Raw genomic sequence first — 17492 nt, 5'->3', positions numbered from 1 at the left:
CCCAAAGGTAGTCCGGGGCATTTGAGCTGATCAATAAGGCTCGTACTTTGTTCATCAAAGTCAAGTTGATTCTTTCGATCAGACCATTGGGTTCTTTAATGGCTCGGATAAGTGTATGTAGTTCTCCGAGCCTTTCCGCTTGGTCACTGAGATCTTTTCGAGTGACATGATTTGGTACGTCTGTCTGGTAGACACATTCCAAGGCGTAGTTCAGCAAGTCGGTATGGGTGATATGGGTCTATTGCTGAAGTAGGAATTTTGCCGTACTCATAACCTCTAGGCGGGTTACGGCAGAGGAAGGTATGAATGAATATATTTCGAGGGAAAGGTTCTTAGGAAGAAAGAATGTGGAAGAAAGATGGTGGAGTCAAGTGAGTTTTGATTTTGTTGCAAGAACTTGATTGATGATGGTAATGATAGAACTAATTTCCCTGGGGGATTTGACTCCTATTTATCTTTGCACTTCATGTGCTGTGTTTGATAATAGATTCCGCAATAGTCTGCCCGGATGCATCAGTTCGCAAGTGTCTGTCCGTTAATAACATGACTTGGTTTTCAGGACATATTGATATTTGTAGATCTTGTAAACTTATCGATTCACCATCTTTCTACCTGCCTGGCCTTCGGTCCTCTGTTATTGGGTCGTCCACTACCCCATCCAGTATCATAGGACTCCCCTCCTTACAAGTCGTTAGCAAAATATTGACAGAATGCTGTATGGCATGATGGGGTGTCCGCGCCCGTGTGAAGCTCCTTCGACGAGTCCAGTTGCCAATATAAAAATTTAAATGTCCGATAGTCCTACTTGACGCGAGAGACTTCTCCGCTACTCAGTTGACCAAGCATATTTCCCCTTCTTAGACGTTTACAGCAGAGGAGGGTACTGTGGTGGACGAATGAATTGAGACGTATGTATTGTTGAAGGTAAATGGATTTCTTTGGAGGAAGAAGTCTGATCGAAAGAGTGAAAAGAGAGCGGATGGAGTCAAGTATGCTTCTCTAATTTGGATAATATCAACTTGATGATCGCTAATCTTTTCCCTGGGGGATTTGACTGGATGTATCTTTGCCCTTGTTCACTGATCTAATCGACGAATCTCGAGGCATCGAGAATGAGCCATAAAATACTCTTTACCAAAAGCGGTACAATGGCGGAATGGAAGAACAAACTACTGTGTATACAATTCTCCGTACTGCGACCATTGCAAAATCCCTACACCGTTTTGTGTTTATTCCCGAACAAAGCTCCGAAGGCTGGCAACCTCGTCAAAAAACACCGACACCAATACACCCCTCCCATCAGAAGTACAGAGTTGAGAAGACTCCCCAAAGTCCCTCACAACCAAGACAAGGCAGTGATCAACGAGCTCAAAAGATTTGATGTCTGTTAAGGTTGCTTTTATACTTGATACTGCTGCTACAATTCATACAATATGCGACTTCTAACCCGTACCTATGAGCCCACAAAAACAATCGTTAATTGAGTGAGAAGCAGAAGACATAAGCACAAAATACGAAGAGAAATCTATGTCAAAACATTTTCGTTCATCAGTGATGTCTCATTATACTCCCGAATAAGCATCAATAAATTACTTAAGGTAACCTTGAATGAAAGAGACCATCATATGGAGAGAAAGTATTATTATATCAGGACCATTTAAGAGAAATAATACTGGCTTTGTCATGAGTTAGTGACATAGGTTTACAACTCAGATGAGAAGAGTCCACAGGGCGGATCTCAGGGATGTGTTCGGATACTGATGACGTGGAAGGCTTACATCAGCCCATCATCTTTCACTTGTCTTCATCCTTCTGTTTCTCTTCCACCTTTGATAATCTAGTTTAAATACTATACTCTTCTTGTTTGAAACGTTCTTGGCATCGTCATAACACTGCTCTTCCCTTTCTTTTTCTTTTTCTGTTTCTTTTTCCAGGCTTGTTACTGTGGTGAAAACATTATTATTATTTATTATTCTTACTACTGAATAGGCGGCTGGCCGCCTTGCCCCTGTGGGCAAGCAGTCCCTCCTCGGTTCGAATCCAGCTTTTTATGTACATCGTACGGGGCGCGTGCGCCTCCGCCCGCAACTCCCATCGTTAGCCTCAATCCAATGGTGCTAGGCCTCGTCCGTCCAGCTTGGTGACAGGTCTTACTTAGTGCATGTCACTGAATTTTTTTTCCCTCCTTCCCCTATCTTAGCAGTAGGGGTCCTCCGAACAGTGCATTGTTACATACTTCATGTGGTGTTAACAGTATGAACTAGCCGTTATGCCGTGTTATATTATTTAGATATTGTGGTGGGAGAACTGCACCATCGTGGTGGAATGAGCGGTGTGCAGATTATTCAGCATTTGTGATATAAAAGGCTTCATCGCATGGATAGGACAATCAGACACACTTCTCCTCTTCTAGGCCACCCCTGCGTTCTCCTCTCCTGTAGTCCCACTACTCCCAGTGGCGGACCTGGTTCGCGTTTCTCGCTCTTCAATATGGAGCTGCTTCAACAACTTTCACGCTATACCCACGATGTCGGAGCAGCAAAAACTGATAGAAATCCAGACTCCAAAGGCCCTTCGTGCGTATCGTCGTAAAGAACGTCTAATATCCTACCTCCTGGGGGCAGCTTCCAATTCTTTGGCTTGCTTTCTTGTTGGCGCTTTAGCTTCGTAGAATCAGCCTTATCTGGGTGCACCATCCTCCCGTTCGCAGAATAATTGATGGTCGGATACCGCCTCTAGAACCAGAAATCGATCTTCCATTTTTTATTTGGCGTCTCTGCTTTCATTTTGGTGGCATGAGTCCTCGAGAAACACTCCTTTAGCACAGCAACCTCCCGTGTAAGATTTGAAAATATCAATACGTGTCGGACAATGAAGCTGTCATGACCTGAATGCTCAGGCCAACATTTCGCCTTGGAACGGTGAATCTCAGGTGCTACTCTTCCGCTTCCGTTTTCCCACTTCCATCCCTCTGCCGCTTCCATCGGTAAGATGTCTGTTCACATCCTTTATCCTGTCTACCGATTTTTTCCTATAAAGCAGCCTGTCTCTACATAGTTGTAAAACCACTTTGAATACTCTCTTTCACTGTCACCCCGACGACTTGAATACTCTCTTTCAACGTCACATCTACTATTGCAATTGGATACTATCTTTCACTCGCAATATTCCCTTTCTCTGTACTATCGGTTGGATACTCGCTTCCAACTGTAGTACTATTCTATTTTCCTTTGAGAAGTGTGGTGTCCTTGCCTTACCCCGCACACCTCCTCCCAGCTCTACTCCTCTCCCATGTATCGGGTACTGTAGAGTCTGAGAATACGGCACGTTGACGGACAGACGCTTGCGGAATCTATTATCAAACACAGCAGATGAATGGAGTCAAATCCCCCATGGGAATAAATCATCATCGTAATCATCATCAAGTTCTATCATCAAAACCAATCAATTATACTTGACTCTGCCAACTTTAGTATGTTGGCTGGTTTTATTACTTATTTATATGTCTGTTATTGTACTGAAGGGAGGAAAGACCAATGGCACTTGACGGAGTAGTGGACGAGCTAATGACAAAGGACCAATGGTCAGGTAGAAGGGTGGATGAATCAATAGAGTTTAGTTCAAGGGAGGATGAGACTGAGTTGGTTGCTGATGGCAATAGCAATAAGGTGGATACGAGTCAATATCTTATAAAAGGTCCGGAAAATCACTTGATTCTTGAGGCAAGGACCACAAGTGTCCATATGGGCAATGACTCCACGAACTATGCGCAGAAAGCTGTGGATGTCAAAAGAAAGAAAACAGTATGGGCCATTTGAACGGGATCCTAATCCCTCGACCCCTCACGCCAATTTGGGACCCTCTCGGGTTTTGGACCGACTTGGACCCCGGATGATTAACGGTAGTCTATGAGGGATTATCGTGCGTGATTGGGAATTTCCCTGCCTTCCTCTCACTTCGCTATGCCAATCAGCAGTTGTGCCGCATTGACTTGTACTGTTTTCTTTCATGTTAAATACTTCAACTTGGAGGGGGCCATGAAGACTCTCCAAGATTCAGTCTCCTTGACTTTAAACCTAATCACTTTTAGAACTCAACATCTTGCTTCTTCTTACCTTCCAATAGATAGACCTCTGTTCTATAGTTGCGTTTAACATGAAATGACCATGAGAATGGTGAAACCTTCAATAGAACTATAGAGCTATAAACTAAACTACGCAATCAACGGCCCTATAAAATAGATGTGCAACTTCCATTCAAAGAAATAAATATACTCTATACCGCTCGAGGCACGGAGCTAAGAGCATATATCAAGAAAATGTGGATATAATATAAAAAGAAAATAGAAAATTAACCCGCCCTTACATTTTTTTACAAAAATACAGACCCTCGCTGTGCGAGGGTCCGCCATCTAAACGACATGGATCACCCAAACGTTAGTTTACTTTTTACTGGGCACACCATACAGAATGTACGTATATAAATGTTGGTTTTTCTCAATCATTTTATATTGATAACCCTTATTCCAAGTATAGAACTAATATGCAAATGCTATTTCACAAGCGAGTCGGCGGCTCCAAACCACATAGTAAAAGAGGTAAATTACAACACAGTAACTCAACAACGGTGACCTCTACGAAATTATTGCTATAGCATATCACCCTTTAGGTCATAACTAGCATCCATAGGGAGTTTGAGGAGAATCCAAGACTTTATCTTGTGTTATATCGATATTTCTTTTTTTTGCAACATATTTTTCGGTAATTTTTGGTATCACCATAATGTAGCCTTTTGATTTCTCTGAAATTAATACAGAATGCTAGTCATCCTTATCAACGGCTATCGTGAAATAAGGACATGAAATGAACTCGTGGTTGTTGAGATACAAATGTAGAATAGTTATATCGCATTTACTATGTGTTTAGGGGGTTGCCGACTCACTTGGATTCACGACTTGCTTGCGAATTACGTTAACGCTCCGATCAAAATTTAAGAGTATGTTTCAGGGACGCCTTGAAAGTTGACTATCTTATGTCAGGCGCGATAGTGGTAAAACTTTGAAATTGTAGTGCTGTAAGAGGGCTCCCTGAAACTAGGTCGAAACTCGGATATAGTATTTGAATAGAGAGTATGATTATATGCTACCTGTCACCAAGCTGGGCGGACGAGGCCTAGCACCAGTGGATTGAGGTTAACGATGGGAGTTGCGGGCGGAGGCGCATGCGCCCCGTACGATGTACATAAAAAGCTGGATTCGAACCGAGGAGGGACTGCTTGCCCACAGGGGCGAGGCGGCCAGCCGCCTATTCAGTGTAAGAATATAATAATAATGATTATATGCTATAAGTTATACTAAGGGTTCTAATATCAAATGGTTGAGAAAAACCAACATTTATATACGTACCTCTGTATGGTGTGTCTAGTAAAAAATAAACTAACGTTTGATCCCTTCCGTTTGGGTGGCGGACCCTCGCACAGCGAGGGTCTGTAATTTCTGTAAAAAAATGTAAGGTCCGGTTATAATGAAAACCACAATAAAAACTTCATTCTAATGCTACCATAGCTCCGAGCCCATTGGTTGGAAAGAAGCTATGAAATCAAATGATAAAGAATCGTGGATAAAAGCACGCAAAGCAGAATCCAAAAAACTCCAAAACAAAACACTTATGATATTAATACGTCTATGGCTAAGGACAGCAAAAAGAATACTATCACTCCCATAAAGGGAGGTTGGTATTTAAACTAAATCCTATATCAAAACTGTAAGGAGGGGAGTCCAATGATACTGGATGGGGTAGTGGACGGCCCAAAACAAAGGACCAAAGGTCAGGTAGAAGGATGCGTGAACCGATAAGATAAGAAGATGCGTAGTAATACGGATGTTTGTTGCTGAAGGCAATAAAGTAGACGATACGAATCAAGGATATCTTTTGGTGGGTAGAAACATCAATTGATTATTGAGGATCTATCAAGAACCCGAAGTGTCTGGGTCTTTATCCTCAAGCCTCTCTCACTATCTTACGTAGTACACCAGTCAAGCGAAAACGATCCAGAACGGCCCGCCCGGCTGTCCGGGGCGGCGAACCAAACACTAATACAGTTAAGGTTCACATGACATAAGTCATGACATGCTTAACAATGTGTGTGGAAAGCAATGACGGAGTATCGGAGACCTGTCAGGGTCTCCCGCATGCCCCAGCCAAGGCCAGTGGGCCTGGTGACAAAGAGTCAAAATACTCAAAGACAATTTCCCATCACAATTGATCTCCCCCTTTCCAAAGGGCTGTCTCAGCACTGAGCAAGACAAAGGGAGGAAAACAAAGGAACAAAGGAGAGGAAACGTCAGAGGGACTTTGCACTGCTTTCAAGACACCCTGGTGCCAAAGGAATAAGGGCCTTTGCAGAGAGGAAACAATAGGACGTAAGAAGCATCGTACAAAAGATAGCATTCTCAGCAAGAGAGTACAAAATAAACATAAAGCAAATAGAAAACAGAAAAATCAGAATCCTCAAGAAGAGGGTACAAAGGGGCAGAGTAAAGACCTCGAAAGAAATGAAGGAGTAAGACCAATCTCAAGCAATAGAATTGTAAAGGAAGACGAATCACTTGCGACCCAAGGAGGGAAGCTGTGCATGTTGGGAAGTAGACGTTGAACCGGAAGGGAGTTGGAGTTGGCCAGTGTTGAAGATGTGTTGGAGAAGGAGTTCCGCACTGTCTCCGATGAAAGGCGGGAACAGTTTGGCGAAGGAAATGAAGGTTGGAATAATGAAGACAGAAGAGGAAAGAAGGTTGGAATGGTAGAGATGGCAAAGAAGAAAGGAGGACTCATTGTTTGGCGGATTTTTTGGTAGATCGCTTGTTGGATTGTTTGGCAGACTTTTGTCCATTGCTTTCCTGAATTCCTTGATGAGATTCGGCGCGTGCATGTCTTCTTCGGCGAAGCATTGGTTGTATTCGGAGGGCCAATCTTTCCATTTGAGCAAGAAGTAGGTTGTTCCATGAATTGTCTTCTCTTAACTTCCCATTCATCCTCATCCTCAAGTTCTGGCATAGTCACCGGTTCGTTGTCAACTTCACCTTCTCTCTGAGACCAAGGCTCCAGGAGAGAAACATGAAACACATTGTGAATTCGTTCGTATTGCTGAGGGAGAGCGAGGCGATAGGCTTGGGAGCCGATCTTCTGGAGTACCCGAAATGGACCGATGAATTTTGGGGAGAGCTTGCGCGAAGGTAACTTCAGTTTCAAGTTTCGTGCAGACAATAAGACCAAGTCTCCTTCTGTGAATTCTCTTGGCTTGTGCTTGTGATCATAGTACTTAGCTTGCGATTTGATAGCGTTTTCCCAATGTTTCGCTAGCTGTTCACGAAGCTGCTGCAACTTCTTGACGCGGCTTAGAGCTGCTGGGACCCCGTCCGAAGGCGATTCTGTGAAGAGGTGGTGCCAAATAAATATTGTGATCCTTGAAAGTAGTCATTGAAAGGAGGACAGGACTCCCTTCCAAACGCCAGTCACGATCGATTGCAACACAGGGACGAGAGATCGTTTTGGTTTGACCCCGGAGGTCAGTTAAGGTGATGGGAATGCGCCAGACTTCGTAAGTGGGCACTTGAAGCTTGCCAACTGCCTCAAGTATCGGTGGAGTAAGAGGTGCTTGCTGAGATTTGTATTTTTGAACGAATTCCTTGCTGACAAGATCACATCCAGATCCGCTGTCCAAATCGACATGTGTTTTTATGGAGTTTTTGATAAGTACAGGAACGTGCAAAACACAAGTAGTCCCTACTTGGGGCCACGGAGTTGAAGGTGTTGGGGTACTCCAACTCGTCTTCTTTTCCCGCTGACTTGGCCCCTTGTACAGGAGTGTCCTTCTTGCCTTTCTCCTTCCCCCTGCATCATTGGCGGTCGAACCATTGGAACACTGATAAGAAGAGGAAACGTTCCGACGGGGATGACGACGAAGACAAACCTCGTCGGTTCAAGGGAAAAGGTCGCTCTTTCGCGAATCGAAACAAGGAGGAGCGAGAGAAATCGCCAAAGAAAACCCCTGTGGGACAGAATGGCAAGGTGAACACCTGTAACTTTTGCCATAGTGAGTTCCACTATGCTTCGAGGTGTCCCGACAAAAAGAAGAGCAAGGGGAAGGAGAAAGGCAAGAAGGACACTCCTGTACAAGGGGCCAAGTCAGCGGGAAAAGAAGACGAGTTGGAGTACCCCTACACCTTCAACTCCGTGGCCCCAAGTAGGGACTACTTGTGTTTTGCACGTTCCTGTACTTATCAAAAACTCCATAAAAACACATGTCGATTTGGACAGCGGATCTGGATGTGATCTTGTCAGCAAGGAATTCGTTCAAAAATACAAATTTCAGCAAGCACCTCTTACTCCACCGATACTTGAGGCAGTTGGCAAGCTTCAAGTGCCCACTTACGAAGTCTGGCGCATTCCCATCACCTTAACTGACCTCCGGGGTCAAACCAAAACGATCTCTCGTCCCTGTGTTGCAATCGATCGTGACTGGCGTTTGGAAGGGAGTCCTGTCCTCCTTTCAATGACTACTTTCAAGGATCACAATATTTATTTGGCACCACCTCTTCACAGATTCGTCCTCGGATCGGACGTGGAAGTCGGGTGAGTATCCCATGAAGACTTCAAAGGGTGAAAGACCAGTTGTCTGATTGGGAGCGCTGTTGGAAGCGAACTCCGCAGTGGCCAGTAACTTCGGCCAGTGTTGTTGTGCATCGTCGATAAACCGTCGGAGGTATTGTTCCAGAACTTGGTTGGTGCGTTCAGTCTGGCCGTCGGTTTGTGGGTGGAATGCAGTGAAAAGCCGAAGTTTGACATGGTAGTAATAACAAAGTTCGCTCCATAGCTCACTGGTGAAAACTGATCCTCGGTCGGAGACAATCCCATCAGGCGGCCCGTATTTCAGTTCAATCTCGTTGTGCAAAAGCTCGGTGAGCTCTGGTGTGTTGATTTCCATGGTGACCGGGAAGAAGCGGGTCATCTTGGTGAAACGATCAACAATAACGGGGATGGCGTTGACATAACGGCCATTGAACATGACATCGGGTAAGCCTGTGATGAAGTCCGTGGTAATTTCGCTCCAAGGTCTTTTGGGGATGGATAAAGAGGTCAACTCGCCATAAGGTTTGTGTCGGGGCGTAGCAGTACGCTGACAGACACCACAGGAGGAAACGTTAATCCTTGATATCCTCGTGCATGCGTATCCAGTGAAATTTGCGTTTCAAAAGAGCCTCAGTGCGGTTTTTGCCAAAGTGGCCAACCAGAGGGTCTTCATGGTGGAGAGAAAGAAGTTTGCGACGAAGATTTTCGCCAGCAGGGATAAACAAACGTTTTTTGTAACAAAGGGTACCATTGTGGTCAAGAGACCAATGTTTAGGCAACGACTCGGCATGCTTTAGTCGAATACACTCCTCGTCGTTGTCCTGAACATGCAGGATGAGACGACGCAGGTCGACATTGACATCAGGAGCATAAACTTGTTCCTGGCAGCATAGAGACTGCACCAGAGCGCCAGGGATTTGTTGGTCGCGAAATAACGATTCCAAAGCAAGACGAGAAGAAACCTCGTCATCGGTATCAGAATTGGAAGGCCCAAATTCATCACCATCGGTATCAGAGTCAGAAGATTTGGACTCATCTCCGTCGGTATCAGAGTCGGATTGACCGAGCTCAGCACCGTCATTCACCCTAGGGAATTTTGAATTAGAAGAAGATAATTGAGTACCCTGCACCAACGCAGGTTCACGAGCAAGACGTTCGCGGAGAGAAAGCAAAAGATCACTGCCTCGAGCATCCTCGAGAGCAGGATTTGTTTGACGGGAAAGACCATCGGCCGGATTGGTTTTCCCTGGACGGTGCTTTATCACAAAATCATAGGGCATCAGGAAAAGGCACCATCTCGCCTGCCTTCCGTTGAGGCGTTGTTGTCTCATGAAGGTTTGGAGATTCCAGTGATCCGATAGCACCTCGATTGGATATCGCGAACCTTCCAAATAGTGTCGCCAATGTTTGAACGACTCAACGATGGCGAAAAGCTCCTGGTCTGGAGTAGCGTAATGCAGTTCAGCTCCTGAGAATTTTCTCGACCAGAAAGCAATTGGATGCCAACGCCCTTGCTCGTCAGGTTGTGACAAAATGCCCGCCATCCCATGATCTGATGCATCAGTCTCAATGCGAATTGGCAGTGAAGGGTCAAAATGACGAAGCAAGGTTGCAGCTTGAAAGGCCGCAATCAGTCGTTCGAACGCTATTCTCTCGGTTAGATTCGGTTTGACAGAGCCTGGCTTCCTTCCTTTGACACTGCCCTTGAGCAGGTTAGTAAGGGGGCAGGCAATCAAAGAGTACCGAGGAATGAAACGTCGGTAAAAATTGCAGAATCCTAGAAAGACTTGGATCTCATGGTAGGTCTCAGGAAGCTTCCATTTTCGGATTGCCTCAATTCTTTGAGGATCCATGGAGATTCCGTCGACACCAATGATGAATCCCAGGAAACTGACTTGTGACTGGTAAAACGCGCATTTTGAGAGTTTAGCATAAAGTTTGGCCTCTCTCAAGCGCTGCAGAACAATGCGGAGGTGCTGCGTATGCTCGGTCCTTCTCTTGGAAAAGATAAGGATGTCATCGAGGTACACAACACAAAATATATCAAGGCATTCACGCAAAGCTGGAAGGTAGCCGGAGCATTGGTTAAGCCAAAGGGCATTACCAAATACTCAAAATGGCCATAACGAGTGCGAAAGGCAGTTTTCCACTCGTCTCCGTCTCCTTCCCTGATGCGAATGCGATAATACGCATCCTTGATGTCAAGTTTGGAGAGATACCTAGCCCCTTGAATGCGATCAAGGATCTCAGAGATGAGGGGCAAAGGGTAACGATTCTTTGTGGTTATGCGATTAAGTCCGCGGTAATCCACACAAAGGCGTAGACCTCCATCGGACTTAGGAGCAAAAAGAATCGGAGCCCCCGCAGAGCTCTTCGATGGTCGAATTCGACCGGCTTGGGGATTCTCTTCCAGATATTCCTTCAAGACCTTCAACTCGTGCACGGAAAGAGGATAAATGGGACCAAATGGTGGTTCCTTTCCTGGTTCTGTGTCGATTGCGTGGTCTGAGGGTCCATGAGGAAGGAGAATCTTTGCTCGTTCGGTTCGAAAAACGTCAGCCATGTCCTTGAGTTCAGGTGGAAGATCGGGATCTGGGGGTTCAGCTTCTCTTGGTTCAGCTCCGTCATCTCCTGGAATGGATAGTGCTTGTACAATCGCGTACACCGTCGCGCGATTCCGACTCGTCTTGGCGAATTTGTGAGCCGAGACAACCTCCAAATGGCGTGGCGTCAGACCGAACCAGAAACTGTTGACTGGCGGTGCCAAATAGATCGAAAGGTCGGTGAAGGTTGTCATGGAAAGTAAAATTGGACTTCCGCTTTCTCGTGGGTCGCGGTCAATCGCGACACAGGGTCGAACAAGAGTCTTCGTGATCCCTCGGTAGTCAGTCATGGTGATGGGTATGGACCAAACGTCATAAGTTGGCACATTGAACTGGCCGACTGCCTGGAGGATCGGTGGTGATTTCTTCGCGGAGTTGAAATGATTTCGTTTCACAAATTCGATACTGACCAAGTCACAACGGATATCAGGCGTCAATTCAACAGACCCACGCAGAAGGAAGACCAGCATCCTGAGGCCTTCGCAAGACAACTTGAGGTCTTGGAACGTAACTGGGACAGAGGACCTGAGAAGTTGAGAGCTGAGGATTATTTGACCAAGCTGACCGACCCCCTTCCGCGGAAGATCACTGAGAACAACCGCTTTATCCCACCAAATCGCAGGGAAATCATCGACCTTGCAACACATTATTGGGAGAATGACCAAGACGCCAAGAAACGGAAATTCTCGCAAATGAAGGACGGCGACAAGCCTTCACGGTCCACACAAAAGAAGAAATCCTCTCATCCTACGTCCGACAAACCTCGCCAAAACCCCATGGGCTCGGATGGAAAGAGAACTACATGCAAATCCCTCTGTCCCGACAACCCCTGTTCCGGTCTCTCCAGAGAGAGCAGGTACCGAATCCCCTACCCAGGAGCCAACTGTCAAAATGCTCCTGGAAACAATCCGCAAGTTGCAGAAGGAGCAAACCGAGCCCAGGAAGGACCTCAACAAACCCTCTAGTCCAAAAAGGGAAATCAAAGATTCGGACTACGGACACCAAATTGCGAAATTTGCCTCGCTTGAAACGGTCGTCCAGTGTACAAGAACGGGACACTTGGCTAAACGGACTCGAACTCATTTTCGAGGGATGCCCGAACAGATTTTCCAAGGATGAAAATAAGATTATAACCGCGGTAATGCAAACATCTGATTCCTGCAGAAAAAGCTGGTATCAGCATTTGGCGGATTTGTCTTCGTCGTCATCCCCGTCGGAACGTTTCCTCTTCTTATCAGTGTTCCAATGGTTCGACCGCCAATGATGCAAAGCAGTTTGCACTATTTTAACCCGGGTGTTGGGAAGCTCAATTGCGTGGGAGGAGATTTCCTGTCGGAGGTCTTTGCTGAGTTTGCTATAGAAAAACAAAGCCTTCTCTTTCTCAGACCTCTTCTCAAAGTATCCCTCCAAAACTGACAACTCTTGGTCGAAATCCACAGGGTCCTGATTTTTATCCTGGACCTTGTTTTCCAACTCAATCTGGAGGTCTCCCAGCCTTTGCTCGGAATTTGAAATTAATAACAACGTCCAATCCACAAAGGCACCCCAGTTATGCTTGATGTGGTGTTTTTCCTCCTCAGACAAATCCGCCAAATGCTGATACCAGCTTTTTCTGCAGGAATCAGATGTTTGCATTACAGCGGTTATAATCTTATTCTCATCCTTGGAGAATCTGTTAGGACATCCCTCGAAAATGAGTTCGAGTCCGTTTAGCCAAGTGTCCCTTTCTTGTACACTGGACGACCGTTTCAAGCGAGGCAAATTTCGCAATTTGGTGTCCGTAGTCCGAATCTTTGATTTCCCTTTTTGGACTAGAGGGTTTGTTGAGGTCCTTCCTGGGCTCGGTTTGCTCCTTCTGCAACTTGCGGATTGTTTCCAGGAGCATTTTGACAGTTGGCTCCTGGGTAGGGGATTCGGTACCTGCTCTCTCTGGAGAGACCGGAACAGGGGTTGTCGGGACAGAGGGATTTGCATGTAGTTCTCTTTCCATCCGAGCCCATGGGGTTTTGGCGAGGTTTGTCGGACGTAGGATGAGAGGATTTCTTCTTTTGTGTGGACCGTGAAGGCTTGTCGCCGTCCTTCATTTGCGAGAATTTCCGTTTCTTGGCGTCTTGGTCATTCTCCCAATAATGTGTTGCAAGGTCGATGATTTCCCTGCGATTTGGTGGGATAAAGCGGTTGTTCTCAGTGATCTTCCGCGGAAGGGGGTCGGTCAGCTTGGTCAAATAATCCTCAGCTCTCAACTTCTCAGGTCCTCTGTCCCAGTTACGTTCCAAGACCTCAAGTTGTCTTGCGAAGGCCTCATGATGCTGGTCTTCCTTCTGCGTGAGTCTGTTTTGAATTGACGCCTGATATCCGTTGTGACTTGATCAGTGTGGGTGATCAGGGTGAGAGTAAACTTTTCGAAGGTTTCCCAGGTCTCGGCTGCCTTTTGCTTTCATCGGGGGGCATATCGTCGAGATGACGCCTCCAAGTTTGTCGACAGTCGTTGTCCATTCTGTAAATTGCAAACAGAATCCGTTTCTTTTCAGAGTTGTAACGTTCGGGTGATCCTTCGAATGCGAATTCCAGATTACTGAGCCAGTCGCCTCGGTTCTGTAGAGTAAATTGCCGAGTGAAGTTTGTGAAGTTACTCATGGTCTTCGTGTCAAGACCTTTTTCGTGGGAGGAGTGATCCTCATAAGATTTGGTGACAAGGTCATGAGTGATCTTCTCCATGGTTTCCATCTTGACAGTTAAGTCCCTGTTGTCTCTTCGGAGCTTCTCTGTCTGTTCGGAGAAATCACGACGAATGTCGGAAACAAGTTGGGAGAGCTCATGGGTTGAGGTTCGCTCCTCAACGGAGGTTGATTGGTGGGGTGATTCAGACATCTTTGTAGGTGACCCGTAGGAGAAGAATCAAAAGTTGTAAGGAGGGAGTCCCAAGATACTGGATGGGGTAGTGGACGACCCAATAGCAAAGGGCTAAGGTCAGGTAGAAAATGGTGAATCGATAAGATAAGAGGATGAGTGGTAATACTGGGAGTTTGTAGCCGAAGGCAATAGAGTAGACGATACGAATCAAGATATCTTTGTGTGGGTAGAAACATCAATTGATTCTTGAGGATCTAACAAGAACCCGAAGTGTCCGGGTCTTTTATCCTCAAGCCTCTCTCACTATCTAACGTAGTACACCAGTCAAGCGGAGACGATCCAGATCGGCCCGCCCGGATAGTCCGGGGAGGCGAACCAAACACTAATACAGATAAGGTTCACATGAGATAAGTCATGACACGCGTCATGACACGCTTGACAATGGGTGGAAAGCAACGTCGGAGTACCGGAGACCTGTCAGGGTCTCCCGCATGCCCCAGCCAAAGCCAGTGGGCCTGGTGACAGAGTCGAAATACTCAAAGACAATTTCGCATCACACTACTCCTCGATCGCTGCCACAACTCTCTATCTCAAGCGATCCGGGTTGAAGCGGATGCGACTATACGACCTAGGGCAACGCGACTGACCCGTCTACCGACTTTACCCCAAGTGCATTGTCTATTCGGAAGCGTCTCTTCGGGATCTTGGGCGAGATACGGTGGATAACTTTGTCGAAAAGGTGATTGAGGCTTTGCGTGATGATGAACTCCTTCGGCATGACTTTAATCCAGGACTAAGTCACCTTCTATGACCGCGCAAACCCATCGGAAACTTCGCTGGAGAACAGCTTGGAGCAAATGAATCTTCAGGACGCACGCGGCACAGACGGCCCCAACGACCCACGGAAACAAGGCATTGGAGAGGCAGAGGAAGGGGGAGAGGAGCGGCACAGACACAGAAGAGGGCTGGCACTGCACGAAGCCGCAATCGCCGCGCGGACCAGTTCTGTGTGCATCTTAATATACCAGTGTATGCAGTGGAGTTCAACGAGCCGCACAAGGTGACAATCCCCGAATTGGTGGCGGGTCTACACCAGATGGATCTGGCTCGCGATGTTAATAACAGGCAGGCGACACGTTTGGGTTTTATGCCACCTACCTCATCGCCGCTATGGTCACTCATGATTGACAGTGGGGTTCAATACGGCTACATCTGTGCGGGTGAGACTTGTGTTTTTTCTCCATATCCCAAAGGATGATCCCATTGTTGTTCAATGTTTCAGATGTATTCTGAGTCAGGATGTGCAGGCGGGCGATGAATGGCCCCTGCACCTGATCGCCATCGTTCAGGTCACCGGGTGCTTGCATTCCCCTTTCAAGCGCTAGCCGCCGAAGCTCTGTCTCAAGAGTGGCATTATGCGGCACACGACAAGCTAACGAACTGGGAGGTCGAATACCTGAATGTGTTGGCAAACATCCCCGTGACTCTCCACAGGACCCGCCAGCCTCCAGTTACCGACCCTCGCACTGGAAAGTAGAGCCGAAGACACACAGCACACGATCCCATGCTCGCTGCAAATCAGGCATGTCTACTCCGAAGCATTCGTCGACCGAAGGCAGCGGCAGTGATGAAGATTGAAGAATCGCATCCGCCATCCCTCGCAGCAGGTCGAGCTGCGGCCGAGGCAACAACCGTCAATCGACCAAGGAAAACGAAAGCGCACGAGGCGGTCGGGATAACAAACAGATCTATCGAAAAGGCGGGCAGTCTACAAGATCCTGCCGCACAGTTGCCTGCATCCGCGGCATGGCCGCACGGTCAACCAGGACCCTCTGGATAAAGAATACCCTAACTGGAAACTCCACGGTGGACAGAAATATCCCATGGGTCTGCAGGAGTTCACACGCCGGCTTCACTGTCGAATTGCCCGAAACCGAACCCATGGGTTTGAACAACTCCACGTCTGTGGTCAAACGGGTTACCTCGTTAAAGCTACTCTAACTCTTCTGTCACACGGATACCACCGTGATCATTAAAACTACCACGGTGGAGAAGCAGCATCGCCTTCAGGCGAAGGCGAACAATTATCGTCACCTCAGGAGCTTGCAAGGAGGTCGGATCCCCGTCTGTCTTGGATCCTTTCAGCCACCGGTGGCGTATTGGTACCACGATGAGTTAATGGCCGAGATGATGGTATTGAGCTGGTCAGGAACGTGACTTCGGCATATGATTAATGACGAGCATATCAGTTTCTTCAATCAGCAGCGCAAGAAAGCTCTGACCGTGTTCCGGTCCCACGGGGTTGTCGATAACGACAGTGACTGGCGCAATATGTTGTGGGACGACCTCAATGGCCAGTGTGACAAGTGGCAATTACTGCAGGAAACAGAGTCCGATTTAACGGGATAACTAAGATGGGGAGAAAAGAGAAAAGAAAAACAAGAAGAGACGCAAGACAGAAGAATAAATACATCAACCCCAAGTCACGCGATCCGTATCCTTGTCCTGACTCCCGAAGACCTGAACTCCTGGAGACCTGAACTCCTGAAGACCTGAACTCCTGATCCTGCCATGTGACCCTCACTCACAGCCAGTTAGTTGTCATTTACTTGGAGGAGGTGAAATTGTTGAATCACCGCCGTGTTCTTGAATCAACCTTTGGCAATAACTGGCGTGGTCATCCCGTCGGCGCGGGGAAAGCAAGCAAAAATTCTTGTCTAGCTCGACAGTTGCCTGCATGTGACGACCGTCAGACTGTATACAGACCACAGACCACAGACCACCGCTTTGGTCGACTCAGTTGACGTCGGGAATGTGGAAAAAGGTCTCTCACAGAGCGCAGGTATACCAAACTCTGCGGAATGCCCAACTCCAAGGGTCTACTGTGCCTGTTTTCATAGGCAAGATCAACTTGGTGAAAAACTATTTCCTTCATAATGCCGTGACTCCACCGGGGAATTCGTAGATCAATCAAAGCCTTGTGGATAATTCACGAAGATTTGCGCCGTGTCAATGTTCTTTCTAAGTCAACCAGGGACAGGATATCTAAAATTTCTTCATGTGAATCAACCTCCCCACTTTTCCACTACACCTGCATTGCTTCGAGACATATACGCTTGTAGGCGCGTTGGCAGTGGCTACCTGATCATCCAAATATAGCTCTCGGACTTGGATGTATTGAATCATATGAGCCGTTGGTGCAACTATGAAGCTTCAGGAACAAAGTAATCAACTGTCGTGTAGTTAACCGAACATATTGCATCGAGAGCCCGGTCGCTGGACAGCCTTGAGAAGGGAGATTATCCACAGGATGTTCCAGGGCATTATGCTGCTAGGAAAAGAAAAAGAGAAGATAAGAAAACTGCAACCACCAATTCCTACCGTCACCTGATGTGTCCTCTCATCCTCC

General features: G+C 46.9%; 3 protein-coding genes across 3 annotated transcripts; 2 read left to right on the top strand and 1 right to left on the bottom strand.

The window, feature by feature from the left end:
- Positions 1-11610: 11610 nt before the first annotated feature.
- N7515_000200 (uncharacterized protein) lies at positions 11611-12195 on the top strand (the record flags this gene model as incomplete). The annotated part of the gene is made up of 1 exon (XM_056660944.1): positions 11611-12195. One exon carries the CDS (start codon positions 11611-11613, stop codon positions 12193-12195), a length of 585 nt encoding a protein of 194 aa, XP_056526110.1.
- A 211-nt stretch (positions 12196-12406) lies between these two features.
- Positions 12407-13957, bottom strand: N7515_000199 (uncharacterized protein; the record flags this gene model as incomplete). Its single annotated transcript, XM_056660943.1, has 3 exons — positions 12407-12842; positions 13151-13561; positions 13743-13957. The coding sequence occupies 3 exons, from the start codon at positions 13955-13957 to the stop codon at positions 12407-12409; spliced, it is 1062 nt and encodes a 353-aa protein (XP_056526109.1).
- A 1444-nt stretch (positions 13958-15401) lies between these two features.
- Positions 15402-16300, top strand: N7515_000198 (uncharacterized protein; the record flags this gene model as incomplete). The annotated part of the gene is made up of 5 exons (XM_056660942.1): positions 15402-15547; positions 15618-15707; positions 15751-15849; positions 15873-16044; positions 16136-16300. The coding sequence occupies 5 exons, from the start codon at positions 15402-15404 to the stop codon at positions 16298-16300; spliced, it is 672 nt and encodes a 223-aa protein (XP_056526108.1).
- Between the last annotated feature and the right edge of the window lie 1192 nt (positions 16301-17492).

This window comes from Penicillium bovifimosum, assembly GCF_028826915.1.
Source record: "Penicillium bovifimosum strain IBT 22155 chromosome Unknown utg000001l_segment0_segment0, whole genome shotgun sequence".
Taxonomy (NCBI): domain Eukaryota; kingdom Fungi; phylum Ascomycota; class Eurotiomycetes; order Eurotiales; family Aspergillaceae; genus Penicillium; species Penicillium bovifimosum.
The sequence above is the reverse complement of the archived record's forward strand: the minus strand, read 5'-3'. Positions and strand labels throughout refer to the sequence as shown.